The sequence below is a fragment of the Suillus bovinus genome (assembly GCF_016758785.1).
Source record: "Suillus bovinus strain UH-Sbo-P2 chromosome Unknown EDB93scaffold_29, whole genome shotgun sequence".
Lineage (NCBI taxonomy): Eukaryota > Fungi > Basidiomycota > Agaricomycetes > Boletales > Suillaceae > Suillus > Suillus bovinus.
The window spans coordinates 144817-155921 of NW_024542085.1; the positions used below are offsets into that span (position 1 = coordinate 144817).

The following is an 11105-nucleotide window of genomic DNA, read 5'->3' on the forward strand; positions in this document are numbered from 1 at the left end:
GAATATAATACTCACCTAATATTGGAGGTGTATTCGATGCACCAATTTTTGGCCCCCATTAACCGGGAGTTGCCTGTTAATGAACAATGCTGTGAGTAATCATTCTGTAGTGCCCACTGGCCGACATTGTGTACAGCTAGTCCAATGCTGAACTGTAACGAACACGACGCCCAACATACGTCCGCACACTAGGGCGTTTGCACCACACTTTAAGAGAGGTGTTCAAGATTAGATCGGTATATATAGTAAGTAGATCCCCTGGCCATTGGATGTCGGTTGGAAAAAACTAGAAGCTGTTATTAGGGAAGAGACAGAGCTGCTGAACGGGGCAAAAACAGTATTGAGCACGCTGATTGCGCAGTACATCAGCCCTTCCAATCGACATTAATGCGTATTGACGAACCAATGTGAAACAACCACACGACGCCTTGGAGGAGTTAAGTTTGTACTGTACTTGATAGTACTTAACTCAAATATTTCAAGGTTATCAGCGCGCAAAACACCTTCCCTCTGCGACCTCGATAGTGAATCTTGCCTTGAACGGAACGTTATTATTTTCATGGATTAGCTCATGGCTAAGAAGGTATGCGGTTACTTGTACCGTGCGTATTCAATGTTGCTCTTCGTATTATCAGCTGGCACTAAAGAAGTTAGAACATAGTGTTACGATCCACATCCTCTTACAAATGGTACGTTCACCGTGCCGCTTGAACGTACTACACACACGATAAAAGATATGAATCTTGTGATGTAGCACCAGAAGAATCGGAACGAAAGGTAGCACAGACTTATCTTATCACACCACCAGACATCAATGAAGACTTTCGCTTGTACTTCAGATGCCATGATATCAGAGAGCTCACATTTCGTAAACAAGGTCCACGATCTATCCGGGTAACTAGCTGGTGCTTATTGAGTCAAGTCTTTCAACTATATCTAACAAAAGCTCACATTAGATTCCGTTTCGATTGTTGCCAGCCCAAAATTTGCAGCTGCTTGATTATCGTGAACAACGGCCCGGACAGTACGTATAAGCTTCCAACCTTTGTACTCTCCATTTCAAGCAAACAGTCATCCCCATAATTGGGCACCCCGGACAGAAAAAGTCACCGTACGGCAGCTTGGGAGTAAATCTGAGCAAACACCACCACCATCCGATGATCCAGGGCTTTAAGGTCATTATAGAACGTCTGATCATCAACGGTGTTAGATGCATACGACGGCGATCACGTTTTGTCCCGAACATCGAAGTTGGTTGAGTCAACGTGTCTGGAGACCGGTCACATCTGATCGTTTGTGGTGAGGGAATTGCCAGTGATATTGGAATGATTATGGCCAGGTCTTGATCATTCTTGATCTTTGTCCCATCAACGATGAATTTTTCGTCGGCTAATGTGACTTATTTGGAAGAGCAGTGGATAACTTGAACCGCTGGATGTGCAGCAAAGGATCTGCAAAACGATTACAGTGCAAGCTCAGAACGTAAAACCGGAGTTCAGTTCAGAAAGAGGCGACAACTCTGCTTTAGTCTCCATTTTGCGGTCTGATCTCTTTACAAGGTGAGATGGGCAACTAGTCGCAACCGGATATGAGTGGGAAGTTATGACAGGTGGAGGAACGTGCGCGTGGAGCACTCAGCAGAAGCGCTTGATGCTAAGAGTATCGAAGCTATATATTCAGTGCGCAGGACACTGTAGAGTGAATGTTGCTTCGCCATTGAGGAAGGCGGCCATGGAGACGTGAATTGCTTCCGGTCCGTGACACGTGAGTAATATTTGTAACAGAAAACTCTAATTGTGCAAAACCTCGAACCGACAACTGTTTAACGTTTAAAGCTGGAAAAACATCATGATAGTAAATGTGTCAACACTAAACCTCAAATACCTCCACCACTTTTCTCAACAGGTATCCTCCTTCTCTGCACACTCTTCTTGCTCACAGCAGGTGCGATCGACACGTCTTTCAAGTCTCCACAGATCTGCAAAGTTAAGATTTGTGTGAGCGTGAGCATGAAATGGTACGATAGACACTACGAAGTTGAAGTGGGAGATGGAATAGGAACAAACCTCGACAAACTCCTCAAAATCTACGTCTCTCCTCCCCTTTCCCTCAGGCGAATCAGAAAGCCCTGCCTCCCTTAGAACATATCGGAAGTCCGACTCCCGCACACCATCATAAGCATACCCAAGCCCCGCAACAGACCGCACAGCTTCTCGTATCATCGATACAGGCATCTTCATCTGCTCCTGTGCTCCCAAACGTAAACCAGGCTCAGAATCGGTGCCAGAGTCGCCAGACATGTGTGCATACTGCCCAAACACCTCCCGCATCGCCTCAATCTCCCCCTGCTGAAACAACGCACGCGGATACGTTGCCGCACCCGAAAATGGGCGTAAAAGCGGAGAACAAAATCCGAACAGTGCACACACACTCCGCTGTACCTCTCCTATGCGTGACCAACCTTCTACCGATGAAGGTGTACCCACTTCGACCTGTCCGCCCGCACCCATCCCGCGCAGCACCTCCTCTGCTCTCCTCGCTTCATCATCCCTTCGTCTCGTATCCCACCCCAGGGTATCGCCCATGACCCGTACAACATCTGGTAGTGCACTCAGCGCTGCACGTGCGTCGACAAAACCTAGGCGTGTGCGCCGCAGGAGCACATCGAGTGGTTTCTGTGCGTATTCATGCGTGAGCGCGTATGTGATTTCGGAGTGTGTGAAAGGATACGGGGCGGAGAGAGGGCGGTGTGGGTCCAAAGCGGCCGTCTGGGTCGTTGACGCGAGAAGCGTCCATGCTTGTGAACCGTAGGATGAGGAGAGGTGTTGTGCGACTTCTGGGTGGAGGCCGTACTGCAGTGCACGTCAGTAAGAGTTGCAGCGGATGTGTAATACGGAATGTGAAATGCATTAGAGAGAAAATGGTTGATACTCACGCGCTGAATCAGACCAATGAACATGTTGCGATCCCACCCTTCGATTCCTACAAGTTTGAGTTCCTGGGTCTGACACTTCCGAGCTTTTGCCCTCAGCTCGGGACGTACTTCAATCGCCTCATCGACCGCCTCTTCCGCCATCGCACGATAGGTAGTCCACTTCCCACCTGCGATGGTTACCATTCCACCCTCATCAACCTTGACTACATGACTTCTCACCAACCCCTCCGTACTGCCCACCGCGCCAGATGAAATAAGCGGGCGCAATCCCGACCACGCTGAAAGCACATCCCCACGGCGCACTTTGATGTCCCCACTCAGATACCCACGCACCTCATCTATGACCCACTGGATTTCAGACTCCCGGGGGAGAATGTCGTCACCGCTTAGATACGCATCTTTTTCTCCTTCGGACTTGATATGCGCGCGCATATCGTAGGGCTCATCGGTGGTACCCGCTACGACGCCGCCTTCCCATGGGAGGAAGAAGACTACGCGGCCGTCACTTGTTGCGGGGTCTAGTAGACCCATGCCTTTAGGGGCGTAGTAGGAAGGAAGGGCGATGTGTACGCCCGAGCTTGCGCGCACGATGGGTTTGTGTGTAGGAGTGGAGAGGGAGAGGAGGGAGTCACTGTATGGACCTGTGGCGTTGATGATTACCTGTTGGGGTGTTAGCTGTTATCCGGGCGGGGTGGAGAAACGCGCCTTGGCTTTGACGTCAAATTCGCCTCCAGCGATGTAGTCTTTGACGCGTGCGCCTGTGATGAGGCCTGTGGTAGGGTCTTTGTGGAGGGAGGTAACGCCGCAGTAGTTGGCGGCGGTTGCACCTAGTTTAATAGCTGTAAGGATGAGGGCGAGGTTCATGCGGGAGTCGTTGTGTTGACCTGTAAGTGGTGAGGAAGAGAACGGAATGGAATAGAAATGGGACATACCATCGTAGTACACTACGGCACCGACGAGCCCGTCGCTCTTGAGCATGGGGAACTGTTCGAGGGCCTTGCCCTTGGACATAAGGTACGAAGATTCCATGTTTTCCTTGCCAGCAAGAAGGTCATAGAGCTTGCATCCGGACCAGTAGTACGGAACCTGCCAGTACCTGATTATTCGTCAGCGAAGGTGATCGCTAGAGGGGGTAAATAGATGGGGAAGTTGGAATTGGGTTGAGAACGGGGGATTGGAGATAATGACACACTTATAAATGGGAAGCATGATAGGAAGCATATGACTCAAATAAGGGGCAGTCTGTAGGAAGATCCTCCTTTCGCGCAGAGCCTCGCAAACGAGCTTGTATTGCTCGTAGTCAAGCTCGAATATCGCTTTCTGAAGGTAGCGCACGCCGCCATGGACAAGTTTGGTTGACTTGGAGGACGTACCTTTTGATAAACGTGAGTAGTGAGGTTGCATGGAAGGAAGTGAATAGACTTGCCACTAGCGTAATCTTCTCTCTCGACCAAGGCAACTCGTAAGCCGCGACTTGCAGCATCGACAGCGACACCAGCACCGGTTGCGCCTCCTCCTACGATCAATATATCAAACTGGGTGTCATCGTCTTCGCCCCGCTTTGGATCGGCACTGCGTTTTAAGGCATCGATCATAGCTGCACGGGGAGGAGGAGACCATGATGGTGGTGGACGTCGAGACTCGTGTGTTGTTTGTGGGTAGGCAGGTCCAGAATTGAGGTAGAGGTAGCTAGCGCCTGCTGCTGTTGCGGTAGATAGAGTAAGGAGAGTAAGCGTGCGCTGGGTTAGAGCGCGTAGTCGCGAAGCCATCAATAATACTAGAAATACAATGTCAAGGTTCTAATTAGAAGGATTACTACGACTCGTCACTATGGAGTCCATCACATTCGCCGGTTCCCGCGAGGTCAGTACGATACGTACTACAAAGCACAACCGAGCCTGGTTTCATTTCTAAAGGCCGCAGACTCGACCGGTCATCGATATGTTGGTTTTTACTCCATGGGTTTCAATTGGGACTTCTTCACATTTTTGGTTTCCTATGAATCCGGGCCGCAACATGTGACATCGACCCACAGCTTGTTGGGCTTGTTACGATACATCAAACTTCCATCGCGCTTCTTTAAACTACCTGAGAACGAGATATTTAGTTCACTCCAATAATCGCATCTGCGGCCGCGAGAAGGTAAGCAATGATTGGCGTAAATTGCCGCGGCCACTCAGCGTGATGTCGATGACGAGAGTGGCCGCCATTGGAGATGGATCGTTCTGAGCTGCGGTCCGGGCACGGATACTTATATATATGGCCCTCTTTTACCTTTTTCTTAGAGTTGTGCAGGAGCTCCCGGTGCGAGGCAATTCGCTCCAGAGCACCGTGATCCTTTTCGACAGCCATAATTGCTCCTTGAACTAAGGCTCGAAGACAGTGCGGATTGCAATGGACTGCAAGTGGGGATAACGACACGGTCTCCTACATTCTCGACGTTCTTCTCCGTCTATCTTTTGCCGACTTTGATTTAGAACTAGCTCATCTCCATCTCACGTTCAACATCGGCTAACGTCAATGCCTTTATTGAGTCATGTTTAAGAGCATTGCGATCACGTAGCACAACAACCAGTTTGGGTGGGGTGCTTCGATATCATCGTCGATGACTTACATACGGTGAGTCAAACTTCCGCCAGCTATGATCGATTGACATTCATAGTGAGCGTCGACTTGCGATTATATTTGAAAAAACCTACTGAGATCCTGACCAAGGAAGAGCCAAAGGTTTGCTTACAGGTACATCCTGCATACTTTCGATCGTTCTGCGTTGTACGATTGAACATAGGCACTGACGAGAAAACATTCGTTTATGGACCGCGTATCTGTTGCGAGTTGCTCACACACTGGACTAGAAAAAAATATGCGACTTACGTTGAAGTAAAAATAATATTGTCGCGTTGTCGCGTTATAGGTCGCCGTAACCGCGGTCTCATAAATTGTGTGAAAAGGGGAGCCAGATGTATTTGTCGTGTCTGTAGGTCTTGCCGCTAACGAGTATCACCGGCAGCTTCTTCTTGCGAGGCACATAAAGACATGCTTAATGGGAAATAGAGAAAGAACGACTAGCACGAGGTTCTTGAGAAATGCGAGGACTCATCGGAATTGCACATTGAAGAATGTCGTGATAGTCGCGGGCTCGGGTATATCGCAACTAGTAGAGTCAGCTTTAAGCATCCGGGATTAATACTTGGTCGTCGATCAGTCTCAAATTTATGGCAGAAATTAAAGAGACCAAGATCAGCATCCGAATCGTCTCCTTTTGCTACTCCGAATAATACTGTTGGATTCAATATAGACGCAGTGAAAAGCTTTACCACACTCACTGGTAACATGCTTTCGACTAACCATAAGTTTAGAGGTGATGAGACTCGGAGTATCGGGACTTCTTGCCGGGCGCCATGAGTGCTACATGTAACGCCGGTCAGAATAAAAGTTTATGACGAAAGGAAGCCTCAAGCTGACAGTACTGGCAGCGGCTGCAAGCTTCGGAACAATGTCATCACTGAGTTACCGTACGGAAGAACAACGTAATTAGCCTCCAACTGACAGTACTGGCAGCGGACTGCAGGCCGCCCGGAACGATGTCATCAATGAGTTGCCGTACGAAAGAACAGCGTAATTAGCCTGCGCGCCTAGACAGGTATAACGCGTTGTTGATTAGCGAACTGACAGCGAAGCGAGGCCCGTGTCAGAAAAGTCCAGCAGAGCGTCATCGAGTCTGACAACCCCCTGCATTGGAGCCTTGTAACAGTGTGAGCATCAGGACAAGGACGCCAACCGCGAAGTTGTTGTCAGAAATATGCACGCACTTTCAGATAACTTGCGATTGTCACAGTGTATATAATGCTGGGATGCATGAACGAGGGAAATGACTTTGACTTTGAGGAATATCATGATGGATCATAGGGCAGCCGAGCTTTTTGACGAAAAAACAAAGACCTGATGGAGTTTGAAGTTGAGTAGTTCAAGTTCATCCTTGGTAATTGCACCCGGTACCAAATGACGGCTTGGTATAGACGCTGAAAGTCGGCGACCTTCAAGTTCTCGAAATGGTCATGCTCAACTCAATGATCGACCACCTGCAAGTTTTCTGACCACAAACTTTACACCAATCAGCAAACCCGCGTAGAGTAATACTCTCCATTCGATTTCAAGCCACTCGCTCTGTGCATGCCATATTACGCGCTCGATGTCTGAACTTTCCTTCGCAGAGTTCTCGCAATCATTTTCTCCACCAACCCTCGTACCGACTCTGAATGCGCTCCTCGCCGGTCTATCCCTCCCATTCGTGCTCGCTTCCCCGACGGATCTAGCGCCTTCTTTACTCCTCGCAATCCTAGAATCTATACTCGAATCCCGCCTCCCTATCCCAACTTCAATACGCGCCTCTCGCTCATCCCTCGCCAAAGTAGAAGCGATGAAAGTTTTTCTCGGCGTACTCGAATGCGACGTCGTCCCAGCAGACGAGGACATCGGTCTCGCAGACCTTGATCCACGCAGACTGGCGGATGGATGTTGGGAGGAGACAGTTTTTGTCGGTGAGCTGCTTTGCTGGCTTGGGAGGAAACGAGGCATCGTCGAGGCATTCGTCGGTGATGATAGCGAGGGCGAGGTAGATCTTACATCGTCGGCGCTGTTCCGTCCAGAACCTTCCTACAACGTAGAACTGTCGCATATCACAGACGTCCCGCGACATCCACGCGTTACTTCCCCTTCTACGCGGTCTACTGCTACTATGAGCGCGCAGACCGATCTATCTATGCATAATGCCCCACATATGGAGTCTGACACGAGCATGGCAGAGTCTGAATTCTCAGATCGGACAGAGACGCAGGCGCTGGACGATCGTGGTGTGTATCACCAACCACAATGTATTCACGAGCTCGAGGACCCATCATATTTCCTCGAGCGGGGTGGTTCTTATGCATCTAATGTCGATGAATCGATGGAAGTATCAGATGCAGATTACTCTATGCAATCGACGTCGTCAGGAGAACAGCCCCCAACTCCCACGCCTCAGCCCATCCGTCTGAAAGGGTGGATCAGTGCTGTCGATTCTGAACTTGAGATGAAAGCTTTCGCAGCGAACAAGTGTAATACAAGCACGCCTGTCAAGCCCAAAAGTTGTTGGCGGCGGAGTTCTGGTCTTAATACCGTGGCAAGCGGGAATTCTACCCCCCGCACGTCGATGCGCATTCCTGGTAGTGCACCTTCGGCACGAACCCGGGTGGACAATTTCTCGGACGTTGGGATATCGTCCTTCCGCTTGGGGGGGCCGTCGTCATCGACACATATACGGAATATAGATTATTGTTCTCCCACAGAACGGACAGTTGCACTTCTGAACGAGCGAGCGAAACTCCTCAGCGAGCTCGCTAATCTACGTAGGATTAGAAAAGCGAGTCGATGACGGGCCGGGCAACGAAATGTCTAGTGTATGGATTCCCTTTACGATTTCTTATTGGTTTATCGCTCCATAATTATTTATGTAATTACTTTGTTTATTCATGTCGAATTCAGGGGATTACAGGCTTACAGCATATACAATTCCTGAATGAGAAAGTCAGCGGCTTGTGAAGATTGTAACCGCACCGCACGGAGTGGGGAGCCAATATTGTACTAAGAATTCGAGCTCCACGGTGATGATGAACGTACGCAGCAGTGCTTGATCGGCTTAGTCTGACTGGTCATCATTGCAATGGAAGATTCATTATAGTAGAAGTAGAAGCTGACTCAAAGGTGGTAAAAGAATCACCTTGATCAAGAAACGCGTTGAGTACTGGGAGTCTCAAGATGGTGAAACTGGCCAGCGAAATTACATCGGAAAGGTATTCTAGAGTGCTCTCGAATGCTCCAGCCAAGTCCAGATCTTCTTTTGATCAAGAGGTAAACCCGATTTGAGTTGTGGTGTCTGTTGTTGGGGATGGGATGGTTTGATGAAGGCACGTTTCAGAGTACAAACGTTCAAGGTACTAACCGTTTATAGACGGAACTTGAGGAAATAACTTCGAGAGTAACTTGTACAGCCGCACTTCGCCCGCGTCGAGCTACTCAAATATTGTTGATTGGTCTCTCCAGTCTCCAGCTAATGGCTGCGGATCGTATGTCTCGGCGATTACTTGGTGCTATTTCCCTCCAAGTGGAAGGGTAGAGTTTCCAGTCCTGGTGTACAGAGGAGCGTCAGCAGCCTGACGATCGATGGATGGCAAGCACGTAGATTAGCACTTGCTAGCTGAGACAACCCCACGGGGACCACTGAGATATGATATATGATAATAACAACCCTGAGCATGCCGGGTCAATCCGTTGAAAGCGCCATAATTCGGATGGACTCTAGAACTCGATAGGAAAATGGTGCTAGAGTGAAAATGGAGATTTACGAAAGGATGATGGATGATCTGCAGATTTGAATGGTTTGATGACAGGTTCAAGTTCCGGTGCGGCGAGATCTGAGTTTTGCAGATTAGCAAATGAAGCGAGTATTCGAAGCGAGCTTAGCGGGTGTCGTTGTAGGCCCTGCGAGCTGAGTTTGAATTGTCAGTGCATGGTGGATTTATCCGTCCAATGAACACCGTGACCACACATATGTACCCGGCAGTCCGAGGAGCGGATACTATGTATATCTGCGGATTCAACTAAAATACGTGCGCAGGATAGTCGTCCACTACATTTTTTGGTGTAGAGCGCCCAACACCCCCCTTCAGGAAAGACAATTAGAGACAGCAGGTGTCACACTGGCACTAGCCATATGTAGCCAGTCCTTTGAACTCCTTTCAAGTCGACATGGAGGTTGCAGCTGGTTAACCCTGTCGTACTTGTAAAGCTTCGGTTACACCCGGTCAGTGTCAACGTTCTTTAGAAATTGACTATCATGATATCGATGTCACATGTATTCACCAACTGGGGAAACCATTGTAATTGTAGTATCATCTGAAAGTAGAGAACCCCACATCAGATAACCGGTGAATAGTTTAGAAAGTAGAACATCGCAACAATCGTCATACGTTTTCACATCGAATATTCGAATGATTATGTCATGAGGAGGTTACAATGTACCAAAGTGAAACTGAGTACCATAGCTGTCCCTGCGGATAGGCTCAGATTTACTTTGGAATATATTTCCCACGACTACGGGTGCGGATATGGTGCAAAATTTAAAAAAACATGAACACGTTCGCAGCGTATCTCTCTTGACCCACCCTGTCATAAACCCGTATGTTTAAGTTGTAATTTATACGTCAAAGAGTTTATTTGAGATTAAAATATATACCTCACAGCCCAGATAGTAACTATAGCATACTCACGCATTAACAAGGTGTTTTTCTCTAGCCTTTCTAATCAGCTGACCCACGCTGTCATCCCATCTAATCTCAGGCTTCAAACTTTGGCTACGAGTTTACTTTCCAACTGCCCCAAGTCCCTCTCGAGCCTCTCTTATGATTTTACCGTGTTTCTTCACAATATCGATCAAATTGAAGATGGTCGAGTTGGCAAGCGACAACTTCTTCAGGAACCAAATAGAAGGTATCGAAACGACCCATGACAGAAACTGTCCGCGTCGATCCTTATCACATCCTATCAATTTTCTTATTAAGTTGCATCTATAATCGTACTCTTAGTCACCGGAAATTTCCCTCGGTCACTAGTTGTCCTCAATCCTACTAACGGGTCCCTCGTCACGCTTGTTTCTAAATGTCACAACCTACTCTCGGGGCGCGGTATACCTCCTTAACTGCTTGTTCATCAAAGCCCCACGATTGCTCCAGTGCAGCTGGTGATAAACAATCGTCATACCTGCTAGATTCCAAGTAGTACGGCGTTCCAGAGTTGAGTTACTAATTATGTAACGCATCTTTGGAATAGGACATTCTGTCAAGAATGGGAGAGACCGCGGAGGTCATCACAGGTTCGTACCCGTCCTCTTCGTGCAATGTGAATATAGCAGCTGTTTATTCTCAATCCACTGGCTCCGACCTGCTTTTCTCACTCAAACTTTACACCATTTGACCCACAAATTCTATTTTAAACTTTAGACCCTGCGACTCTACGGCATTCGTACCTTGCCCGTAGCTGTACTCTACTAGTATTTAATAGGGAGACGTCCATTTCATCCATCCCAACAAGATCACCCTTGTTCCTCTTTCCAAAGGTAATCGCCCTCTTTTAA

At 48.4% G+C, this 11105-nt stretch overlaps 2 protein-coding genes across 2 annotated transcripts; one reads left to right on the forward strand and one right to left on the reverse strand.

The window, feature by feature from the left end:
* Positions 1–1772: 1772 nt before the first annotated feature.
* EDB93DRAFT_1147147 (DAO-domain-containing protein) lies at positions 1773–4890 on the reverse strand. The gene is made up of 7 exons (XM_041449514.1): positions 4362–4890; positions 4128–4308; positions 3868–4031; positions 3641–3819; positions 2936–3595; positions 2067–2852; positions 1773–1978 (listed from the first exon to the last, which is right to left on the reverse strand). Exons 1-7 carry the CDS (start codon positions 4702–4704, stop codon positions 1877–1879), a joined length of 2415 nt encoding a protein of 804 aa, XP_041307532.1. The 5' UTR covers positions 4705–4890; the 3' UTR covers positions 1773–1876.
* Positions 4891–6947: 2057 nt separating this feature from the next.
* On the forward strand, positions 6948–8500 carry EDB93DRAFT_1147155 (uncharacterized protein). The gene has a single exon (XM_041449515.1). The coding sequence runs from the start codon at positions 7128–7130 to the stop codon at positions 8346–8348; it is 1221 nt and encodes a 406-aa protein (XP_041307533.1). The 5' UTR covers positions 6948–7127; the 3' UTR covers positions 8349–8500.
* Positions 8501–11105: the final 2605 nt, after the last annotated feature.

Bases quoted from the DNA above. Each gene is read 5' to 3' on its own strand.
- EDB93DRAFT_1147147 (XM_041449514.1), bottom strand. From the start codon at position 4,704: ATGGCTTCGCGACTACGCGCTCTAACCCAGCGCACGCTTACTCTCCTT. The intron at 4,309-4,361 runs GCAAGTCTATTC...GTTTATCAAAAG, and splicing joins GAGAGAAGATTACGCTAGTG to GTACGTCCTCCAAGTCAACC. The intron at 3,820-3,867 runs GTATGTCCCATT...CACCACTTACAG, and splicing joins TGCCGTAGTGTACTACGATG to GTCAACACAACGACTCCCGC.
- EDB93DRAFT_1147155 (XM_041449515.1), top strand. From the start codon at position 7,128: ATGTCTGAACTTTCCTTCGCAGAGTTCTCGCAATCATTTTCTCCACCA.